We start from the raw sequence: 24,767 nt of genomic DNA, 5'->3' as shown, positions 1-24,767 counted from the left end.
TATTTAAAGGAAGACATGAACTACTGAACGTCATTCTTGCTAGCTGTTGTCCCATATCTTCTTTCAACAAGATTTTGCTTCTAACAAAAGATAGTCTTTGACTTAGCAACCACAATTGAGCCCAACATTTCTATTGTTAAGTGAGTTTTGCCCCATTTTACAGCCTTTCTTGCCACTTGTTAAATGAATTAATTTAATTTTTTTGAATTTTGAAGCAGGGTTTTTAGGTCATTTTTTTCCCATTTGGAATTGTAGAATGCAGTTATCACCTCCGACATGACTGAGATGATCTTTTCCAATAGTCCAGAACAGCAACTCTCAGCTACCCAAAAGTTCCGGAAACTTCTTTCAAAAGGTGAGTGCAAGAGTACTAGAGAAAGTTGCTGCTCCTAGGCATGTCTTGTGGGTTGACCTGTCCCAGCCCAGAACCGGGCTGGCACAATGGTTAGAGAGCAGCACTGCAAGCTACTTCAGCTAATCGCTAGCGGTAGTTCAGCAGTTCAGATCTTACTACCGGCTCAAGGTGGACTCAACCTTCCATCCTTCCGAGGTAGGTAAAATGACCCAGATTGTTGGGGACAATATGCTGATTATTTAAACTGCTTAGAGAGGGCTGTAAAAGAACTATGAAGTGGTATATAAGCAGTGAAGGGATACCAAATTTTTACTACCACACTGTGGGCGTGGCTTATGCATGATGCCCTGCATTTTCTTTCAACATCTTTCAGTACAAATTGGGTGCTCTGGGGTGGAGCTCTATTTTTGCTACCCCACTGCGTTCCCCCCCGTCCGGGCAGCAGTCCACCCCTTAGCAGTTACTACACACTAACAGGATGCCAGGTAAGGAGCCGTGGAGAACTAGGGGCAAAGAAACTTCCCTGGATGCTCATCAGACTCATTCCCATTCAACTTCCTACATTAAAAAAGATACTGTATATACTTGAGTATAAGCCGAGTTTTTCAGCACAAAAAATGTGCTGAACAATCCGACCTTAGCTTATACCTGAGTCACTGATTTTAACTCTTAGATTTTAGCTTGGTTGCTGATTGAGCTACTTTTTTTTACTTACGTTATTGTTAATACCAGATTGTTTTTGTTTACACTCTCTTAAACTTACAGAGTTAGTTTACTGGTTTCCTTTGAAATAAATATTCTAAAACATTTAATCTACTGATGCCTCAATTAATGTAATTTTATTGGTTTCCATTTTTATAAGTTATCAGTAGCCACTGCATTTTCTACCATAGGCTTATACTTGAGTCAATAAGTTTTCCCAGTTTTTGTGGCAAAAGTAGGTGCCGTGGCTTATAATCGGGTCGGTTTATACTCGAGTATATACAGTAATTAAAAATATTGGATGGATGGCATCTTACAAATTTAGAGCAAATATTCAACTATTTCTGTGTTTATGATCCCTAAATCCTCCTAGAAAAATACAAGAGGAATGGTTTCTTCCGTGTATTTATGTTTCATGTCCAGAAAATAGACAAAGGTAAGTAGAGATCATAGGTCATGTCTTGGTGGAGGGTGAGGGTAATCTGGTAATTTGATGTCTTGAAGCTGTACAGTGATGTGAATTCAAAATGTAATCTAGAGCATTCATAGATATTGCACCTGACTCAAATAATTTAAAGCAGCTGCTCCAGCAAATCTTTTCCAATCCAGCTATATGCCCACTCAGTAATAATTTTGTAGCTGAACTCATAGTGGGTTTTCAGAATGCCAGATAATACCAAGCACCATCCCAAAGTGGTTGTAGAGGAAAGAAATTTAGAGAACAATATAAAGTAATTCATATTTTATATAACGTCTATGGATATTTATATATAGGAGAAGCAGGTGGATAAAATGAGCTTATATTTCTAAGTACTGTAATATATTTTAATTCCCTGTTCCATTCATCATTCATTCATATACATGTTTATTCCTCGTACTTACTACACTATACTTTTGAATGATGAGATCACAGAAAGTTGGAAAACAGAGAGTGAACTAATGCACAAGCTGTTCATAGAAGTTAAATATGAAGATTTTTCTGTAGATGAAATCTGCTCTTTCTCTACAAGATTAGAGTTTATTCAGTTTTGCAAAACAGTGTCCATCTAGGGATCCAGTGTTCCACAGTGGAGGAAAATGTCCTTACCTGGGTTGCTCTTCTCTACTCGCCCTAAGAGGAGGATCAAACATACAATGTGTCTCTCATTTGAAAAGGTACCGGTCTTCTCCCTACCCCTCCGCAGCAGCCTCCCTTCCACAGACTATCCCAGGAACAGCTCTTGGCTCAACAGCTGAGTCAATAGATACCACTTGTGCCACCTCTGCAGGTGAACAGAACTCCCTCAATCCCCATGAAGAGCTGAGAGACCATGGGGTATGAAGGGACTAAGCCTAGAGACAACCAGCAGCCAATCCCCCATCTCCCACGACCATGTGATCGGCGTTTCATCTGGACTTCTGCCATTGGATGCACCAGGTAACCTTGGCAGATTTCTCCCCACTCAATCCTCATTGACCCATTTCCCTCTATGGCAAAGGAGACTACACTATCACACAGGGGACATGCTCTCTATCTAACAAGTGAGGCAACCAATATCTTGAGGGAGAGGGAAAGTTGCCACCTTGATGGGCATAGACTGCATCTATCCCTTTCAAGTGAATACTCACCCAGCAGAGGAAAACACCTGTTCATATTTTTTATCCTTCTATACTCTGAAGGAGTTTCTCTCAAAAACTGAAAGGGAGGGGCTGCTTCCTTCCACAGTAGGACCATGCAAAAACTTTAGTGTCTATCAGACTGAATGGGAGGAGCAACCCAGAAGAGGATTTCCCTCTACCCACTGAAGGAAAAGGGATCTTCATAGTAATTGCAAGGATTTGTTGGCTTCACATAGATTTCACATAGCATCTTTGGTTTTGGGTTCTTGTTTTGTAGATCATGCACAACATCTTTTGTAGTTTTCCTATATCCTCTCACACACACACCTTCATATAACCTTTAAAATATTTATGTAATCATTTGCTTAAATCTGCAACACAAGATGAAGATCTAAATGCTACTCTTGGTCTTTATTAATAGCTAAAGACAACATTTAATGTCTGATCACTAGCATATTGAATATAACCAGTTGCTAGAAACATAGAAACATAGAAGACTGACGGCAGAAAAAGACCCCATGGTCCATCTAGTCTGCCCTTTTACTATTTCCTGTATTTTATCTTACAATGGATATATGTTTATCCCAGGCATGTTTAAATTCGGTTACTGTGGATTTACCAACCACGTCTGCTGGAAGTTTGTTCCAAGGATCTACTACTCTGCTACTGCTTAGTTTATCATTTTACTTTAAAAAAAAAATGTCCACAATTGGTCTCTATTTTACCACCTGCTGAATTACTGTTGCACTTAGAATACTTTTATAATTTAATTGAAATTTACCTCCAGGCAACTTAAATCCATGGTTCTTCCATTTGGATTCTGAAACTATAAAGAATATCATCTGCATAGTATTCCTATTCTCTTCCAAATATCCTGTCCTTAAGACTTGATTTTGAATAATTCCTTCAACCCTCTTCACAGACCTTAGGTTTTGGTTCCTTGATCATCCTCATCACTTTTTCCATGAACATGTTCCAGTTCTCTTGTATCTTGAATCCAGTTGTCCTGAATCCTTAAAATGTAGGGTCCAGAATGAAACACAGTACTGTATTTGGGATCGTTAGACCAGTGCAGAATGATTTAGAAGTTATAATTCTGTTGATCCAGATTAAGGTTGTATTTGTCATTTTTGCAGCTACATCATCATAATTTCTCTTTCTAGTAAGGATATTAACTATTCCATTCAATTTTAAGCCATCTTCAAAATTAATAAGCATTACTGCTACCTCCTAAATCAAGTAATTGTTAAAATAACAAAAAGGACTAGGCCCTAATACTAATTCTTATAATTCTACCCTCAATGTATTCATCTTTATTCTCAGCATCTTTCACAAACTTTCATTTTCCATAGCACTATGTTGTTTAATTGTCATATGGGCTTCTTTTTATGCCCTCCATTTTTTATTCACTGGAATTGTTTGTGATAGTGCTTTTAGAATCTCCTTTTAAAGAAACTCTTATATATCTTAAGTGCCTTTTCCCATTAGAGTGTTCTGCCACAGGATCTTGTTGATTATTGCTCTAAATTTATTAAAACCCACTTTTTGAGTTTTAAAGTATGTTTTTACGATAGTCAAATTTAATTGAATATTAATATTTTTATTAGAATCATGCTAAGACTAGCTAACCTTCACCCTCTGAAGGAGTAATTTGACACAAGTCAGAAATTTGGTTAGAACTATACTTGACAGAGTTTTTCTCAGTGATTGATTTGGATAATTAAACCTCCCCTCTTTTAAAAAAAATATTTGCAATTTGGTTTTAGATACACTTGCAGTGTCTTTTCCTTACATTGGCAAACAGTAATTGATGCCAACAATAGTAGTTTTTATTTGTTGACCCACTCCTTTTCCCATAATAGTACAGTGAGTGGTACCTCTGCTTACGAACTTAATTCGTTCTGTGACCAGTAGAAAAGTAGAAAAGTTTTTAAGAAGAAGCAATTTTTCCCATAGGAATCAATGTAAAAGCAAATAATGTGTGCGATTGGTGAATCACAGGGAGGGTAGAGGCACTGTTTCTTCCCAGGAGATTCCCAGAGAGGCCCCACGGAGGCTTCTCCCCGCCTTTTCCTGCCCTGTTTCCTCCCAGGAGATTCCTAGAGAGGCCCCATGGAAGCTTCTCCCTGCCTTTTCCCATTACAGTTTCGGAGGCTTGGGTTTGTAAGTGGAAAATGGTTCCTGAGAAGAGGCAAAAAAATCTTGAACACCTGGTTTTTATCTAGAAAAGTTCGTAAGTAGAGGCTTTCTTAGATAGAGGTACCACTGTATTCTGCCACAGGATCCTGTTGATTATTGTTTTCTACACTATTCCTAGATTTCTTCAGTTGAATTTCTGAGTAGTTATAGAGTACTCACTATTAGTTTATTTAATATTTCCGGTTTGTTTCCAAAGACACTGAAGACAAATGGCAAAGAAATAAAATCAAAACATAAGGAAAAGTTAGACTTAAAATTCAAAATAAAAAATATTGAAAACATTTCAAAATGCCACATAGAAATATGCTTTTTGGCACCTTCTCTGTTTCAGGGAGTAGAGTCAAGTCACATTTCTGAGAGGCTGCACATTAAGGATGCAGATATTTAGCAAAAAACCTGCATTATTGATAGTTACAGTTAAGTGTATTGTAAACTAATCCAATGACATTAAATTGAAGAAAATTTATGAACTGGAAAGTGTCTTGTAGAATGAAACATATAGATGAACAAACAGAATCGCTGAATTTCAGCTGCAAATCTTCTGTCTTTGTATTTCCATTGTATAGCAAAAACTCCTTTTTGTTGCTTTCTCTTATTGAAGTAGAAATTGGGAAGTGTATTTCTCCTAGAGACACCTGTTGTATCATTCCCATGTTCTGCCTTTTTTTCCAGCTGTCCTTATCTTCCTCCTCTCTTTGTGTGGAAGTCAAAGAATCATTCAGCAAACACTTCTGTTTCCAGAACCATTTAGATAGCTAAATTACAGTTTGAGACTATTGAAGTTCCAACCATATCTGGTTCCACCCCCTTGTTTGCATATTTGTTGTCATCATTAGATAGGAGGAAGGACTGCAACATTGAGCAGAGTGGTGAAGACTAATTTTCTAATCTTAGTCCTGGGACAGGAACTTGCATGAAATAAAATAAAATAAAAAGTTTGTTAAGGAAATAACAGTGATAAAATGGCTTCTTTCAAATCTTTTTAGAGCTTACAGTCTCTTATGTACTTTTCTCTGTTGTGGGAGAAAAAGCCTATTGCATAAGAACAGGCCAGAGATGGAGGAGAAAGAAAACTGATCTGAGAGGGAATGGAAGGGAAGGAAGCCTGGGGAATTTCAGTCTATCTAACTAGGGGCATGTTCTTTAGAGACAAATCTTTTAGAAAGAGAAGGAAATAAATAAAGGACAGTCCCTGTCTGAATTTGTTACCCTAGAATTGTTTGGTTTATAGGAGTAGAAAGCCAGTTGGTGAAAAGTTAAATTCTGCAATTTATGTTTGTGTGTATGTTAAAGAGAAATAGTTGGGATGATATATGAGTGCACAAATTGTTTAAAACCTTTAACATGAACCTATTTACGTACTTCATACTAAATTCTATCATATATTTTATAATTAAAATCATTTAAAAGTTGGAGGTGAGTGAAACTACATGTTTATAATTTAATTAACAATTAATTACCTTTATTTTTATTTTATTTGCTCCCTTTTTAAGAAAATAGCACCTGATTCAAAATATGATTTAGACCATATCTTAAAAGAATGCTTTTGTATTTATGATATAGACCATACTATAGCAATCTGCCCAAAGGTTAAATTGCTTCATATTTAAAGAATAACAGGGTTACTTTAATATGTTTGTATTTTGTATCATCTCAAACAGAACCAAATCCTCCTATAGATGAAGTTATCAGCACACCAGGAGTTGTTGCCAGGTTTGTGGAGTTCCTGAAACGAAAGGAAAACTGCACATTACAGGTGTGATGCTTGCGTCACTAGTTTGTAAAGTGCATTAGTTTGTAAAGTGCATATTCATACATAATTTTAAAAATCTAAAATTACTGAAGTCAAGCTACTGTATAATTCAAAAGCTTTTGTCGTGAAAAACTTAGTAGTTCAGTTTTAAATTTTTTGTTATTTACAAAGAACATTGTTTCATTTTAGTTTACTCAGTTGGGAGGAGTGAATGTTTTATTTCCTGTTTCTCTAGTTATAAATTGTTTAAACTCCCAAATGGATGCATAAGTATATAAGTAAATGCATCTTTAATAGTAAACTTTAATGACACTTTGGATGTACTATGACATTTTCCCCTCTTGTTTGTGTGCAAAATCCCTTGAGTTTAAATTAAGGCAGAAAACAGAATTCATCAAGGCATTTTCTCACTTACAGGTAGTCCTCAACTTACAACCACAATTGAGTTCAAAATTTATGTTGCGGAGTGAGAAATTTGTTAAGTGAGTTTTGCCCCATTACTAATTTTCTTGCCACATTTATTAAGTGAATCACTGCAATTGATTAATTAGTAACACTTTTGTTAAGTGAATCTAGTTTCCCCATTCACTTTGTTTGTCAGAAGGTTGCAAAAGGTGATCACATGACCAAAGGACACCGCAACCTTCACAAACATGAGTTAGTTGTCAAGCATCTGAAGGTAAATCATGTGACCCACGGGGATGATGTAATGGTCATAAGTGTGAAAAATGATCATAAGTCACTTTTTTTCAGTGCTGTTGTAATTTTGAATGGTCATTAAGTGAACTGTTGTAAGTTGACGACTACGTGTATCAATTCATCTAACGCTCCCAAGGATATTAAAATTAATAATAATAATTTATTAGACTTGTATGCCACCCCTCTCTGAAGACTCGGGCGGCTCACAACAGCAATAAACAGTACAATACAAATCTAATAGTTAAAACTATGACTAAAAACCCGCTATCTTAAAAAACAATCACCACTATACAGTCACAATCACACATAACTCTTAATGGTCTCATGCCTGGCGACATAGATAAGTCTTCAGGGTGTTGCGGAAGGCAAGGGGGGGGCAGTTCGAATCTCTGGGGGCAGTTGATTCCAGAGGGCCGGGGCGCCACAGAGTAGGCTCTTCACCTAGGCCCCGTCAGACTACATTGTTTAGCCGCCTCCCCCCTTCCATCACAGCTCAGGGAAAGGGCAGAAGTGCCTGATGGGCGCCGCCATCTTTCCCTGAACTGGCGGGGGCAAAGTGGAATGGGGAGTGCGCGGTTTTTCAAATGAAGAAAAACCTTGTCGCTCCCCACCCCCAACTCTGACGCCCAGCTCAGCTGGGCACCCTTGGAAAAGGTTGCGCGGGGGGGTATTTTTCAGTGCGCGCCTGCGCACGGGCGCACCTTAAAGGGAACAGTGCCAGGTGAACCTGGGCAAATGTCCCCCTCGCCACAGCTGAAGGATGATGTTCTAAAGTCAGCTGTGGATTGAGAAGGACGCCCCAGTTGTGGACCCTCTCCGAGGGAGTCAATGATCCCCCCCCGGGTAATGGACGGACAGATGGAATTGTCCTTAGGCAAAACCCACAACCCATAATGCATTTTTCTTACATTACTGTTACGATTCTCTTAATCATACTGTATCTTAATCAGTGACATTGGTATATTTACTAGGGAATACATCTAATAGATGTCAGCAACGCTTGCTGTTGCATAAACTTACCTACCATAAGTCTACAAAAGTGGAATATATGAGATTGTTACGATTTACATTGCTTTGTTTGGTAGAGTTCTCTAACAAATCTGTCCAAAGGATCAGTATTAGCTGGAACTAATACTAGTTTTGTCCATGAGCCTTGTAATGTTGTTTAGTAGACTGAAGACTAATGGCTGCTGTTTACCTTCTCTGAAGCTTTCCCTATTGTTATGAATTTGTTTTTCTCTCTCAAAAGCGATGCAAGCCCAGACTCTGATACTTTATTATCTGTAATTAGGGATACGAAAATAAAGATGGGTAGTTCGGGTGGCATTCCCCCCCCCCTTTTAAATGCACCTTAAGATGCTCATTTTAAAATGGTGGGCTTTAAGCAGCCAAATCTTTTTCTTTCTCCTTCTTTTTATGGATTTTCCCCATAGGACTCCTCTCCGAGGTTTAATGTTACTTAAGACAAATGATCCAAATAGCGTGTACCAGTCTACAAATAATGTACACTGTTTTATTAATGCTTTGAATAGCTTCTGAAAACTGAAATCTCATAAGAAGACTGTGCCTACCATTCTTCAATTTGCACATGCCATTCTTGTGATGCATTAGAAGCCCTCAGAAGCATTGTGAGAATGGCATGCAGAGTTTGGAAGGGCTCAGAAGCTTTTTGAGGCATTGTGAGAATGGAGCATGCTATTAGGAGAACTTTGGGAAGAAGGCTTGGCACAGCAAACAGCCACAGAGGACCAGGATGGGTGGTGCACCTTGTCAGCAGTGGGAGGAAGATGATGGTCAGCTCTGCATTTCAGGAGTAGCTGGGATTTTCCAGCTGAAACTTTGGAAATCAAGTGTAATTATAACTTGTTCATTGCTACTGTAACTTGGGTCACTGAATGAATGTCAGTAGGCAAGGACTCTCAATTGTGATAGATTACTAGATGGACAGACATATGGAACTTTTTTTTATCATTGACCAACAAACAGAATCAATAAATTGAATAATACAAAACTAGCAACCACTTGTGGGTAAAGCTTACGCATAAAATAATCAAGAGAAATTTCTCTTGATTATTTAACAGATGGTGCAACTCAAAGCTATCAGATTGCCCAGGAAATTTAAAGAAAAGAGAGGTAATGAACTGGTGGCGAATGCCTCTGTAGAACTGCTAATACAGAAGAACGTGGCTGTAATTTCTTGGGCACCCATATCATAAGAGCAGTAGTGGCAGGCAGCAGCCGGTGCACCCAGGTAGGTAGGTCTGGAGCTGTGCATGAGTGCAACTGGCAAGACACTGGTGATTTTCCCCGGTTTCTTTTTGCTTCCGCACATGCGTGGAAGCAAATAAATAGGGGAAAATCACCCAAATCTTGCATGCGTGGTGTCCCTTTTTTTGCAAAAGCAAAAAAGCAGCAAAAATTGTTGAAATCTCACGCGAGCATCCTCACGCAAGCACGATTTGGGCGAAAATCACCATTTTGCTTCCATGATTTTGATTGCTGCACATGCGCAGCAGCCGAATCTCATGCAAGCAAGCACGCCGGATGCGAGTGTGAGCGCCAGTGACTAGTAGCCCATCACTGAAGGGCAGTATTGAGTTTCATCTGGAGTTTTTCCATGTTTCCCTTCCTGGAAGCTGTGGAGAGAATATTAAATTGAGCTGAAGATAAAACTCCTAAATTTGAGAACTGATATATTAATAGACTGTATTAGACACTAAAATGTGGTTATTTGGAATTATATTATGAATTAAAGCAACAATTTCTGTTTAACCTTCTATATCTAAGAAACTTATCTTTAGATCTATCTTGATCTAACTCTCTAAGTTAGATAGTATCAGAGAAACCATAAATGCTTAAATACTCAGATACTTAAGACATCCTTGTGTTTCTTGTTATTATTGGTTACTTATATGTTTATACAAATTAGTATAAACTAATGGAATTTAATGTTATATTTTTAAAAATCAATGGCTGAAGCTTTTTCCATCTTCTAATGCAGTTTGAAGCCGCCTGGGTTCTGACTAACATTGCCTCTGGAAATTCCCTTCAAACTCGGATTGTGATCCAAGCAGGAGCTGTTCCTATCTTCATAGAACTACTCAGCTCAGAATTTGAAGATGTGCAGGAACAGGTTAGATTCTCAAAAAATAAAAAGGGAAAAGGAGAAATGAAGTAGTATGGATTTCCCCACAATTGAAAATTGTTTCTTTTTTAAATAGCACTTTATAGGCCCTAATATAGGATCTTTATAGTGTAACTTTATCTTACTAGATTGCTATGTTGTGTCTTGTTTTAATGTGACTTTGTGATTTATTATTGTTTAAATTGTATTATTGTTTTACTGATGGTTAGCCTGGAGGTACAGTCTTTAAATTTTAAATGCATAATATAATATTCAAAAAATCTTTGTAGTGGAAACATATTTAATTCTGGCTCTTTTCTTTCTTTCTCAGGCTGTTTGGGCTCTAGGTAATATTGCAGGTGATAGTACCATGTGTAGAGACTACGTACTGGACTGCAACATCTTGCCCCCTCTATTACAGTAAGTGATCCAAATGGTAATCAGATTTATTCACAAGGGTGATACAGTCTTTGGAAAAGAAACTATTTACCAGCAAAGTACATCAGAATAGTTCCAGTATATGAACTGACAGGCCATCCTATAAGTAAATAATCTGGATTTGTTCTGTGCTTGGATGGAATATCACAGGGAAAGGTGACTTATGCCACCTTCATTTCCTTGATCAAGGTGAAATAAAAAGTATAGTGTAGATAAAATAAGGTAATGTTTCACAAATTGGTAATTTTTCATTAACAATAAATAGACATTTGCGGTTGCATCTCCTAAGCCTGAATAATAAATATGTAATATACTGTCAATCTAATATACTACGCAGGAAGATGATATTGCAAACCTCTTATTTCTATTTTCAGATTGCTTTCCAAACAGAATCGTCTTACCATGACTCGGAATGCAGTATGGGCACTATCTAATCTTTGCAGAGGGAAAAACCCTCCTCCAGATTTTGTTAAGGTACAGAATAAAAATCAAGAAGTGTTAATGTCCCAAAGGTGCTTTTTCCAAAAGGCAATTGGATTTTGTTGAGTTTTTTTCTTTGAAAACATTTCACTTCTCATCCAAGAAGCTTCTTCAGTTCTGGTCTTTTTTGTGATTGTTTTTTTTTCTCCTGTTGCTTTTTTATTTGTGGAAAAAGTTGTTCACAGTAGGTTTATTTTCCCAGAATGCCTTGTTTACAATTTCTTTCTCATTCTGAGCTCTACCAATTGCTGTTTTTTCTACAAACTATAAGTAATCTTTCTGGAATATTTCTTCGGAATAGCAATCAGCTCCTGCACAGAGAAGTGGCCAATTTCTCATTATTATTAGTAGAGGGTACAAAATACTTTAAATACAGTAACTGAGAAACAATGGGAAGTTTCTTTCCTTTTTTGCAAACTTAATCAAAACCATTGATTTTTTTCAGAGTGAGAACTGAGATCTACGTAGAAGAAGACAGAGGTCCAAACTATAGAAAAATGTGATAGGAGCTAAAACATAGGTCCTATGGTTAAATAAAAACATTTCTAAAGAAATAGTAAGCAAGACTTCCCAACACCACCTGCTTTATTTTGGGTATATTGCACAGGATGTCAGTTTTGTGCTCATCTGCCTACATCATAGGCTTGTGTTTGGTGCATTGAGATCCTGTGCTCAGGGAAGACGTTCATTCTCTTGAATACTAGATACTTGAGCTAGAGGTGGAAAAATACAGAGGGGAGATAATTTGGGAGGTATTAACTTTATTTCAGTCTTCAAAAAAAATAACTCGCTTGCTATCAAGAAGAATATGGAACTTGGGGAAGGACATAATTGTGATGGCCTCTTTGGATTCTTCCCCGGATGCCTCTCCAGATGCCACCTCAAAGGAAGATGAGCCAGTCCCAGGCATATCATAGGAAGAGGCAGCAACAGGTCTGGAGGTGGCCGATGCCTTTGAGCAGAAAAGAACAAGTCCTAGCACAGTGAAGAGATAACAGGGAGTGATCAGATGAACTACCAGCTGAGCATGGGTCAGTTGAGGCCCAGCTGCAGCAGGACAGCCCTGAGGCTTCAGATGGAAAGAGTGTGCAGCTGCAGCTAGATAGCAAGGAGGAGGAGGAACCACCCAATTCAAGAGCACACAGGGTGGAGAAACCACCCAATTCAAGAGCACACAGGGTGGAGAAGAGACAGGAGCAATGGAGGTCAGCCCACTTACTTACAAAGCAGCAGCCTTGCCCCTCTTGATGAGATGCACTGAGTGCTAGCTATTTAGCGCAGCAGGAGGAGGGAAGCAACATTGGGAACGATGCGCCTATTTTTGTGTCTAGCATTTACCAGCCTATTAAGCTCAGCTTTCTGACCATGACCATGTAATTTAGACCCTGGTATTTTGTCTCTTGGATTTGCCTCTTGGACTTGTTTTTGCCTTGAACCCTGTCTCCAGACAGGGTTTAAGGTGGTGGCCCTTGGTATTTGGGCCTTGCCTTGCTTATATTTTGTCTGGCTAGAGAGTTCTGGGAGTTGAAGTCCACAAATCTTAAAGTTGCCAAGTTTGAATATCTCTGTTTTAAAGCCACAGTTATCCATTAGGAATTTAGACAGGTAGTCAGTCATTTTTATGGGCATTGAAAGCAGGAATCCTTTCCCAACAAAAAGTTTGTTTACCTCTGTAAGGTTCCATGTGTTATGCAAAATCACAAAATGATTCTTGTGTATCAAAATGCATATGTATTACTAAATGAACAGGCATTTAAAGGACAAGCAAATTGTCATCTCATAAACAATTCATATTTCAGTTTGGGTAAAATCTGAAAGGAGAATTGGTTTCTAAATTTTGATTTCATTTTTCAGTAGAAACTGTGAAATTCTTCATTTCAGAATATTAAAATCAACAGTAATAACCCAATTGTTCTTATATACATTTTTTCACTCCAATTATTTAATCTTGGACTGGTTCAGTTTTACAGTCTACACTTTGATATATTGTGAGGAAAAAATTGTACATAAGAATTCAGTTTTGACGACCTTCTGAGTAAGAAGCATTTCTTGAGTCATTTTCATAGAAACCATTTGATTAATTATTTTCCTCTTTCTTCCTTTTCAGGTATCACCCTGTCTGAGTGTACTCTCATGGCTGCTGTTTGTTAATGATACAGATGTTCTTGCAGATGCATGTTGGGCTCTTTCCTACTTGTCAGATGGACCCAATGATAAAATTCAGGCTGTGATTGATGCCGGAGTGTGTAGGAGACTTGTAGAGCTGTTGATGTAAGGGATTTTAGATCAAGTAAATGTGATTTATCATTAAGTTATTCTGTTTCCTGTATCAGTGTAAGATCAAATCAATGTTTGTTTCACATTCAGTGACTGATTCATCTGGTTCCAGTGCCTCCTTTAAGCATTTAAACAAATAGTCAACTTGGCTTTACAGCACATTTTTCTATCTAGCTATGATTTGGCTATGATCTTGATGAAGAATAATTTTCAAAGTAAGGTCTTTTCTTTATTTGGAAGTAAAGCTTGACTATTTGCAATATGTCTTGTAGGTGCCCAGTCTTTTGCCACTTATTGAAGCCTATATAAACAACTCTTCCTTTTTAAGCTTCACAGTTCATGAACAGCTGGGAAGGGGCATCTTGACATTGCTGGACATGTAACCAAGATTAACAATTGGAGGCTTTTGTGGGAAACTGCATACATCTCAGTGAGATAATAAACTCAGAGGGATTAAGGGTGACTGGGTTGTCTATACTAAATGACAGAATATCATGGACAGAATCCTCAGTTAACACTACAGCTTTAATGAGGCCAATATAGTCACATTTTGCTTAAAGTGATTCATATCTACACACCTTTCGTTCCCACACACAAACAACAGATATTTACCAACTGGCCAAGTAGGAATGGGAGTAATAAATTAGAGCTTCATAATTGTGTGTGTGTGTGTTTGTGTGTGTGTGTGTGTGTGTGTGTGACACTTACGTATTCATTACACACATACATATATACATACAGAGAGAGAGAGAAAGGCTGATATTTACATTTTAGAATGTTAAGCTATATGATCCAGCATTTTTTACACATTACAAACATAAAGTCGAGAATTGTTCATGTTAAATTTATAATTTTGGGAGATCAGAGTGTCAGATGAGGGGGAAATGCTGGATCACATAGCTTAACATTCTGAAATGTAATAGTAAGCAAGTATGAACTATACTTGCATTGTAGGAAACATACAAAGAGGCTGAGTTGAATCTTTTTATACATTTCAGGGGGGAGCGGGAAATCTACTTTACTCCCAAATGAACTGGTAAATTAGGAAAGTATAGAGTGGTGCTTATTTTTTTTTAGTAATTTGCTATAGTTTCTAAGTAGTGAAAATCTCTGATCAAAGAAGAGGAATTTGTTTAAACATTGGTATTTGATATATTCTGCACTCCACTTAGGGTAATCTTTTTCTTCCATTCAATGACTATCTCCCCCATCCCCCAAAACTACAAAATAGTATCTTTTTTTTAAAAGGATTAACTGAATTAAGAAATACTTATTTTTACACATGGTTTACCCATTTGGCAGTAGAAGATAGATCCTTATTCATTTTCCATCTTGTATTTTTAAATTATTGGTAATTTAATTCTCTGAACTGCATATAGTTTTCATATATGGACTCACACAGTCCCTTCTCAGACTGTGATATAGCTCTGTCTCTTGATAATGCGGTTTTTCTTTAACCATTCATGACTTGTTTTTAAAGTCTGTGACAAATTTGGTTTCAGCCTCTGTTAACAGCAATATTACAATAAGCAATATTCAGTATTACTGTTACACAGAACCCAAAAGCAAAACACAGCCAGAAATGTTACAATGTCGTATGTTCGTGAATATTCATTGAAAAGAATGAATAGTATCAAAACAATTATACCACACAGCAGTCATCATCTACCTTTGAATAAACATTTGTGTATATTTTATAATCTAGTAATAATTTCCTGTAGTATTTTTGGATCAGGTTTGGATTTTTTGGAGTCTTACTATGCTTCTTGAATATAACAGAACAATACATCTGTTAAACTGCATCCTTTTTTTGTTTTAGGCACAGTGACTATAAAGTGATATCACCGGCCCTGCGAGCAGTTGGGAATATTGTTACAGGAGATGATATCCAGACCCAGGTAATAATATTTCACACAGGAGCTTAATATACTCATTTCAAACAAGTCATTGAACAGTAGTAAATTTGCCCATTTAAGGGACATCATAAAAAGACACATTTCCCCCCCAAAAAAGGCAACATGGTTCCCTTATACTACAGATTTTAGTGCTTTGAGGTTTGCTGAAAATTACTTTACAGAGTCTGAGACACATAAATTGCTGAATAGGTATGCCTCACCCTATTAATTTTATCTATTTGAAATGCAGTTAAATCTTTAGATCATAAATAATTGTACATGATCTGTTAACATTCCTTCTTAAAGATTTAAAAATTGGATCTATCTATAAATATATATTACCTTTTAATTCATATATTTCAACTGTTGATAATAAAATACAAAATTATTGAATTAGTACTTAAACCTGAACAATTTTTTACATAGAATTGGAATAAAAATTAGTATTAAAATGTGAGCTGGAAGAGGGAGGGCCAAACTCATTCTTCACTCTCCTCTATGTGCTTTCCTTTTTGTGAGAGTCACACATATTGTTGCTTATTAGCATATTAAATGAATCCATTGCTGAGTGGTTGAGCATCTATATATGTTTTCATTTTCTGCAAAGCCTGGAGATCCATCATGTATCATAAATGGTGTACAAATATTTAAACAGAAACAAAAGTATGCCAATAAGCTCCTAATCTTGAACTAGGACTTCAAAAACTTCCTGAAATAATGGAAAGTTATTGGACAATACAAAGACTTTAGCTAACTACCGTATATACTCGAGTATAAGCCGACCCGAGTATAAGCCGACCCGAGTATAAGCCGAGGCACCAGTTTTGCCACAAAAACTGGGAAAACTTATTGACCCGTGTATAAGCCGAGGTTAGAAAATACAGTGGCTACTGGTAACTTATAAAAATGGAAACCAATAAAATTACATTAATTGAGAAATCAGTAGATTAAATGTTTTAGAATATTTATTTTAAAGAAAACCAGTAAACTAGCTCTGTAAATTTAAAAGAGGGTAAACAAAAGCAATCTGGTAATAACAATAAATTAAAAAAATAAAAAAGTAGCTCACTTAGCAACCAAGCTAAAACCTATTTCTAAACCTAACCCAGGGCTCTTTAAACTTGACAGTTTTAAGAGTAGCGGATTTCAACTCCCAGAATTCCTGCACCAGCCATGCTACTTCAGGAGTAGGAGTTGAAGTCCACAAGCCTTAATCTTTTCAGGTTTGAAGACTCTTGCATTTCTAACCCTAACCCAGGGCTCTTTAAACTTGACAGTTTTAAGACTAGTGGACTTCAACTCCCAGAATTCCTGCCCCAGCCATGCTACTTCAGGAGTAGGAGTTGAAGTCCACAAGCCTTAATCGTTTCAGGTTTGAAGACTCTTGCATTTTTAACCCTAACCCAAGGCTCTTTAAACTTGACAGTTTTAAGACTAGTGGACTTCAACTCCCAGAATTCCTGCCCCAGCCATGCTACTTCAGGAGTAGGAGTTGAAGTCCACAAGCCTTAATCTTTTCAGGTTTGAAGACTCTTGCATTTTTAACCCTAACCCAAGGCTCTTTAAACTTGACAGTTTTAACACTAATGGACTTCAACTCCCAGAATTCCTGCACCAGCCATGCTACTTCAGGAGTAGGATTTGAAGTCCACAAGCCTTAATCTTTTCAGGTTTGAAGACTCTTGCATTTTTAACTCTAACCCAGGGATATTTAAACTTGACAAGTTTTTAGAAGCCTGGATAGAGTTCATGCCGTTCCCCCCCCCCCCTTTAGCTTGCTGGCTGGCTCGCTGGCTGTATCTCCCTCCCACCCTGATCCTCCCTCCTCCTCCGTCTCCCTTTATTGCCCCATGTGTTGTTCAGGGGAAGCAGATTTGCTAAAGAGATCCACTTGTGACGGCAGCAGGGGGAGGAGGAGGAGAGCCAGAATAGCCCACAGCCCTGGGGGGGGGGGAGGAAAGAGGCTGACCTCCTCCTCCTTCTTTCCCTGCTACCGCGCCAAGTGGATTTCGTTAGCAAATCTGCTTCTCTCTCCGGCTGGGGGCTTCTAAAGCCTGGAGAGAGTTCATGCTGTTCCCTAGCTTGCTGACTGGCTCGCTGGCTGGATCTCCCTCCCACCCCTGATCCTCCCTCCTCCTCCGTCTCCCTTTATTGCCCCATGTGTTGTTCGGGGAAGCAGATTTGCTAAAGAGATCCACTTGGGACGGCAGCTGCGAAGGAAGCGGAGGAAGAGGAAAGAAAAAAGAAGCCTCGTCTCTTTCCTTTCCTCCTTTTCCTCCACGACCGCAACTAACAGGAGAAAACAAAAGAGGAGAAGAGGAAGCAGCCGACAGCATATTGATTTAGCGGTATTTAAATATTTTTAAAAGAAAGAAAGGAAGTGAGAGAGACGAGTTGCAGGGCCCCGCCCCGCCGCCATTTCTATAAAATGTCAGGCGGCTCCATTTTTGAAGCAGCTGTGGATTCCTGCTTGTCTTCTCGCGCCCCCCCCCAACTCACCAGCTTCCCATCGCCTCCCCCCCTCCCTTTTCTGAACTCTTGAATTTGCCTTAAAGGTGCCTCCTCGGCACCGGCATCATTCCTCTGCACCACCCTTCTCCTAATTAAAAGTTGGAGCCGCGGAGGGTGGAAAAGTGCGACCTCTGCAGCCCAGTCCCTGTGTCCGGCTGTCAGAGATGGCACTACGTATTTACACAGACAGCAATGCCCTCCCTACCCTAGCTCCCTCACCCGCCCAAGCCACCAATGCCTGCCGGACTCCAGGGGGCGCCCTCTTGTGGTGACTCCTCAGTGACCCGAGTATAAGCCGAGGTCGGGTTTTTCAGCCCATTTTTTGGTCTGAAAAACTCGGCTTATACTCGAGTATATACGGTATCTGCAAGTATATGTGTTTCCATTCTCTTATGAGTTCCATTCAAAACTGTATATACAAACATTTTTTAAAAAAATTATAGGCTATCTAAAAACCAGTTAAGCTCAAAATCCTAGACCACAGCCCTTTCCTCTGTTGTAATATAACTTGTGTAGCAGATGCCAGTCAGCATAACCTGCCATTGATATACAGTTCAAGCAGCAGATTTAACACGTAGAGATTTAGCTGGTAACTTGGTGGTGGCTGGCTGTCAAAAAATAAAACTCTGTATATGTTAATACTTCCATGAGAATTTATTTGAAAACATATTGGTTAGATTTTTTTTCTCCAGGAGCTCAAAATGGCTTACATGGCATAGTCAGCTTTAATTTTATCTTCACAACAAAATATCTTGAGTTTGATCGATCTGAAAGTTTCAAAATATCCCAGTGAGCTTCTGTGTAAGTTACATCCCCAAATGCCTCTAACCCAATATTTTCATCATTGCACACACATTGGCAAAAGCTGGATGATAAAAAAGGAGCAAGATTGCTACCCCTACCCAAGCTCCACAAAACACATAAAGTTCTGTCACGGTATAAAAGGAGCTACTCTGTGCTTACAACACTCGTTTGCTTAACAAAAAAGAAATTTTCCATTTTTTACTTAAAAATCGTTTTCTTAGCATTTCGAAGGCACAGGGCTGTACATCCATGAACATAGTCTAGGGCACCTCCACTAGCTAGATATGAATGCAGATAAGTCCCCTCAAGTGACCTACATGAGATCTCCATCCAGGATCCAGTTAAACTAGAAAACTACATGGAATCAATCTGATATGCAGCTTGGATGGTAATACCCATTATTATTCTATTGTTTTGAATTTCACATTTCTAAATCTTCACTTGAACACACACACACACACACACACAAAACCACTAGTAAACAGCAAAAAAAAAAAGCAAACACATCAGTGTAGAGTGCTGCTCCTGATGCCATAGCATGATAATCTAGCGCAGGGGTAGGCAAAGTTGGCTCTTCTATGACTTGTGGACTTCAACTCCCAGAATTCCTGAGCCAATCATGCTAGGTCAGGAATTCTGGGAGTTGATGTCCACATGTCATAGAAGAGCTAACTTTGCCTATCCCTGGTCTAGGGCCACACTTTCTGATGTTGTTTTGCGCTTCTCTCAATTATCATCCTTATTTGTCTGAAGTAAATACATAGTCTGAGTATAGTCTAAAGTCTATTCTCCCTTTTTCTAGGTAATACTGAACTGTGCAGCCCTGCAAAGTTTATTACACTTGCTAAGTAGTCCTAAAGAATCTATCAACAAGGAGGCATGTTGGACAATATCAAACATTACAGCTGGAAACAGAGCACAGATTCAAGTAATTAATCATTTTTGGATGGGAGAAACAGGGACATATTTGCAAGGGCAAAGTGAGACGTCTTTATAAAGCTTTTGAAAAGGATGTAACTTTCTCCTGATAATCAAAGAATGTTATATTGTATTTCTAAGCAGAAACTACCTACATTAACATTTTGGAAATACAGTCCTCATTTAGTGACCACAGTTGGGATTATTTCAGCTTTCATTTGCTTTACAGACCCACAAAAGTTATAAAAGTGAGGTTAGTTAACTGCAAAGGTAGCTTCATGTCCAGTGTAACTGAATGGTTTCTGTACAAGGTAGTTGCTAAACAAGGACTACCAGTTAACTGGTATCAAATAATATAGTGTAGACATACATCTGGATAAATGCACATTGCTATGACTACCACACTAAATTCTTATTTAAATTAAATCTAGGAAGAGGTGGGATTTGTGTATAATTTTTATTTTATATTAAATCCTTTGTTTTTCAGACTGTCATAGATGCCAATATTTTCCCAGCTCTAATAAATATTTTGCAAACTGCTGAGTTTCGGACAAGAAAAGAAGCAGCTTGGGCTATCACTAACGCAACATCAGGTGGCTCTGTTGAACAAATAAAGTAAGTAGTAGTGATTTGCTTATAACTGATTATGAGAACCATTACAAAACATTAAGGGTGGTGATCCAAGAACTGCATGTTCTTGAACTTCTTAAAACACCCCCATAGATCATGCTATTGAAATTCATCAAAGTGCCATTTTTGGCAGTGCAGATATTTGTATTGTGGTGCAGAAGAAACATAAGATTCTACAGTGCTTAATGCATTATTTTACATTTTAAACCTCCCAGACTTTTCAAAAAATGAAAATAACCAGTTTTGGTTCCATCTTCCAATGACATCACTGCCAACTTTATTCCATTCACTCAAAAACCAGAAAGCCCCCCTCCCAAAAAACCCGAACATCAACCAAACCCTATCTCTATTACATAGCAATTGCCTGCCCTTCTTGTAAATGCTCCCAAAGATATTTTAAAATAGAATTGTGGTAAGAGCTGATTCTATGTTTTCATTAATGCTTTAGATTGCTCTTGTAATATTTTTAGCAGTTTTTGGATTCTTTATTTTACTATTGACAATACTTTCCCAGAGAAAATTGATTAATAATCGTCCTTGTTTATTTAGGGCATATAAGCGATATTAATTTTACATTTCAAAATTATCTGTCCTTGCATGTGATTTAACTATGATGTGCACGTTGACCAATAAAATCTTCAGGGTGACTTCTAATTGGTATGGTTTTCAGATATCTAGTAGAACTTGGTTGCATCAAACCACTCTGTGATCTCCTTACCGTGATGGATTCAAAGATTGTGCAAGTAGCACTTAATGGACTGGAAAACATCCTGAGGCTGGGTGAGCAAGAAGCAAGAAGAAGTGGCACTGGCATAAATCCATACTGTGCCCTAATCGAAGAAGCCTATGGTAAGGATGATGGCTAGAAACCAGAAGGTTGAGTTTGCTCTAAACCTATACTTCCCAACTCTGAGTAGTGTCTGAGTATTAATGGGGATTTAATTGCTGACTGGTCGTCGAATCAGACAGAACAGCCTTCATCTTTGTTATATTCTTTTTAGTTGCCTCCTATATTCCATTTTAAATAATGTTTGTATATTGCCATAGAAAAAGTTGGTACAAATATAAATCTGTTTTTTGTTCTCAAAATAAGAACAAGATTTGAAAACTTTAAAATAAGAACAAGATTTCTTATTTCTAGTTCTATTATATAACCCAACAAAAGGTTGTAGACGGCATATCTTGCCATTAGACTTTAAGTTGTACTTGGCTATATTGGGTAAAACAGATATTTTATTTGAACTGTAACATTAAGAGATTTGGAGAATATCTAATTATTTATATACTGCATTCTCTGTTGACTAACTGGTATCTGCAGATTCTAAGATAGTAAAGAGAACAATAATTAATAAGGCTCAACCAACTTTAGTGCCAAAGGCATCTATAGCATAAAGTAGTGCAGAGCTAGTTTTCTTTACAGTTTGCATAAGAATAAGTGAGTGTGGACTGTCTGTTAGTTTGGTTTCTAAGTTTAGGGAAATGCTGAAACAGAGCAACTATATCTTCCTGTTCAAAATGTGATGAAAGTTCTGTATTTTCTTGCAGGTCTGGATAAGATTGAATTCCTGCAAAGTCATGAGAACCAAGAAATATATCAAAAGGCCTTTGACCTGATTGAGCATTACTTTGGGACAGAAGAAGAAGACAGCAACATTGTCCCACAAGTAGATATTGACCAGCAACAATATATCTTCCAGCAGTGTGAGGCTCCCATGGAAGGTTTCCAGCTCTGAAGTGCTCCTGTCTGCCATTAATGTAGAGCTCTGAGTGGTCTCATTTACCATAAATGTGTGAGCTAATTTGCTTGCTTTGCACATACACTACCTTAAACACAACTGGAAAAATATTTGGCTCTTAGTTGTAGGATGCCACTTTGGTAAGGGCTTATCTTAAATACTGAGCCCATTGTTCAGAACTGGCACACTTCTGTAAAGATACCATTTTTCCTGATTTTTCCTATTTTCCTAATACACTGAAAACGTAACCCTAGAATCTCAAACAAGGACAATATTTCCATGTGGAGCATTCTTCACGATCTACTGAGACTTTTGAGAGACTCTTCCTTTCCATGCATTCCTTTAGGTGCCTGCCTTGTTCAGTGAATTTAAGAGAAATATTTAATGCACACTCAAATTTGAGAGGCATTCTTCTGTGCGGCAGCCTGGATTCCTGTTAATTTATAAGCATATATGGTTAGAATTATTCTACTTGCATTTATGGCAGCCCAAGAATACCTTTCTCCAGGTTCTAGGAATATTGCTAATTGTCAGCAAGCTGATTACAGTGCTCCCATTTTAACTGCATAGGATTTGGAGTTGCTCACTTTTTTCAATGCAGACAGGGAATCAGCTCATCCTATTAAAAATATAGCACTTTGTTTGACATGTTCTAACTTGGGCCATTGATAGAGAAAATCTCTCTACAACTGTCTAAATTAGCACTCTCCCCTAAAGCATACTTTCACATCCCGATTAGCAGGGTGATGAAAAGTTGCAACTTAATTTTTTGTACAGCTCCATCAAACTAAGCTGTAAGTGGTTAATATTCTAAACAATTGATGCTAGGACACTTGATCACTAGTTTGCATCTGCTTTCACAAACTGCAGTTTCTAAATCGAACCAGACAGGTTGGTTATTAGCAGCTTCATTAAAAATACCAGAAACCATCTGCTCTGTATAATGGATTCCAACACACCCAAATAATAATCTGCCTCATGGTTAAACTATAAGCATTTCAGCCAATTAACACTCTTACACCTTTTATTTAGCTTTCAATACAACTATCTCAAATGAAAAGGTAGTACTTCGGCCTCTGCAGTCGCTCAGAGATTCCATTTCTTGAAGAATACTCTGGGTAAGATGAGGTTGGAGGTCTCCAAGAAGCTTGGCTTTAAGATCTTGGAATTGAATACCAATTGCTTTGATCTTCTACATTCATGTCCTTTGATCTTGATAGTATAATATAATTATTTCAGGAGTGTTGTCCTATGAATGAATTAAGTGGCATTTTCATTCAAACGCGACCTTTGTTTACACTTTACAAAAGAAAACTAGCATCACTTGCAGCACATTGCTTTGTCAAAATCTGATCCATATCCTGTGTCCCACATAGCTTTCATTGATATCTGTTCTTCAGCAGCCATCACAATCAAAATTACTGCATTTATGTTAGCATTCTCTTATGCTGAAGGTTACACTGTCAGTTGAATTTCCTGTTTGATCTTAGGATTTTGAAAATACAGCTAAGATGGCTAGGGTGGTACATTTTGCAATAAACTAATTGTCCATTTTGTTGATTGTCCAGATTGTTGGGCCCCAGGTGAGAGAAGGATTTTATGGGCTCATTTTAATTGTTGTATACCTAACAAGTTTGACTCCAGATGTGACAATCATGCTTCCTGATTGGCTAGGATTGCTTTGGGAAGAGATTCCCATTTTTAATACCAGAAGTCAGATGGGTAAAATAACCTGTTACACATAGGAAAGCAGACAATATGTAGTTTGCAGTTCAAAAGTAAATGAGCAATCTTTTACAACATTTTTAATTTTATATAGTCATCTTTTTTTCTTAAAGAATGGTAGAAACACTGATGAAAAAAAGTTCATTTCGTTTCCACAGCGATTTTTTTTGTGGCTGGGTTTTTTAAAAGATAAATTACTGACTACATGTCATTTCTATATAATATGCTTTAAATCATGTACTTTATTGCATAGTTGTTCTAGAGGAGCTACTTATTTTGTAAATCGGTTTCAATGAAGTGTGTTTGTGATACTGAAACGTATCACCTACATCAGAACTAATACATGTGTGCATATTTAGTTTGTACATGCACATACACACTCTTCTGGGACAATTACTAATGTGTATGTATATATGTATATTTACACAAACTTCACAGTGGAAGTTTTTCTCTGAAGCTCCTAGAACAATAATGGTGCATTGGTGTTTCTTCTAGTAAATAATGACAGTTCCCTCTTTAAAAGGGTGAATTAAATCATATATTCAAATGAATGGAGTGCATATGTGTTTATAGAAGAGTTAATTAGATTTATTATATAGGTGAAATGTAGAAATAGACTGTACAGTCCAGAGTTGTATAATTGAAGTATTTTAGATAGCTGAAGCTGTAAAATGTTACTAGTCATGTAGCCTGCTGAAGGTAGTTATTTGGTTTGGGTTTTTTTCCCCAATGTGGAGCAAGGAGCTGAGATAAACTCCTAAAACAAGTGTCAATACTTTTCAGGTGTGCACTGGGTGATTGAATGGAATGTGAGGGGACTGTAATTGTTATGTTGTCTTAAAGTGATTCAAAAAAGTGGGGGAAGGAGAGTTTGGAAAGATCATCTTTGAAGAGCTTGTAAACCTTTTGTTTTACAAGGGAA

The 24,767-nt window shown here is 37.7% G+C and overlaps 1 protein-coding gene across 4 annotated transcripts in view; it reads left to right on the top strand.

Annotated features, from left to right (window-relative positions):
• Positions 1 to 24,396, top strand: part of KPNA1 (karyopherin subunit alpha 1) — a 37,967-nt gene extending 13,571 nt beyond the window's left edge. Inside the window, exons 4-15 of one of the 4 annotated variants that reach the window (XM_070741947.1) lie at positions 256 to 355; positions 2,326 to 2,474; positions 6,517 to 6,611; positions 10,309 to 10,440; positions 10,763 to 10,851; positions 11,244 to 11,343; positions 13,457 to 13,620; positions 15,446 to 15,524; positions 19,639 to 19,764; positions 20,242 to 20,369; positions 21,055 to 21,233; positions 21,930 to 24,396. In XM_070741947.1, coding sequence (XP_070598048.1) covers positions 2,375 to 2,474; positions 6,517 to 6,611; positions 10,309 to 10,440; positions 10,763 to 10,851; positions 11,244 to 11,343; positions 13,457 to 13,620; positions 15,446 to 15,524; positions 19,639 to 19,764; positions 20,242 to 20,369; positions 21,055 to 21,233; positions 21,930 to 22,117 — 1,380 coding nt within the window. In that variant the 5' untranslated portion in view covers positions 256 to 355; positions 2,326 to 2,374 and the 3' untranslated portion in view covers positions 22,118 to 24,396. Of the gene's footprint in view, positions 1 to 255; positions 356 to 571; positions 2,213 to 2,325; positions 2,475 to 6,516; positions 6,612 to 10,308; positions 10,441 to 10,762; positions 10,852 to 11,243; positions 11,344 to 13,456; positions 13,621 to 15,445; positions 15,525 to 19,638; positions 19,765 to 20,241; positions 20,370 to 21,054; positions 21,234 to 21,929 lie in introns of those variants that run through there. The other 3 variants (XM_070741948.1, XM_070741945.1, XM_070741946.1) reach the window with 3 other exon arrangements.
• Positions 24,397 to 24,767: the final 371 nt, after the last annotated feature.

Source organism: Erythrolamprus reginae, chromosome 2 (genome assembly GCF_031021105.1).
Source record: "Erythrolamprus reginae isolate rEryReg1 chromosome 2, rEryReg1.hap1, whole genome shotgun sequence".
NCBI lineage: Eukaryota > Metazoa > Chordata > Lepidosauria > Squamata > Dipsadidae > Erythrolamprus > Erythrolamprus reginae.
This window is presented reverse-complemented; position numbering and strand designations above follow the sequence as displayed.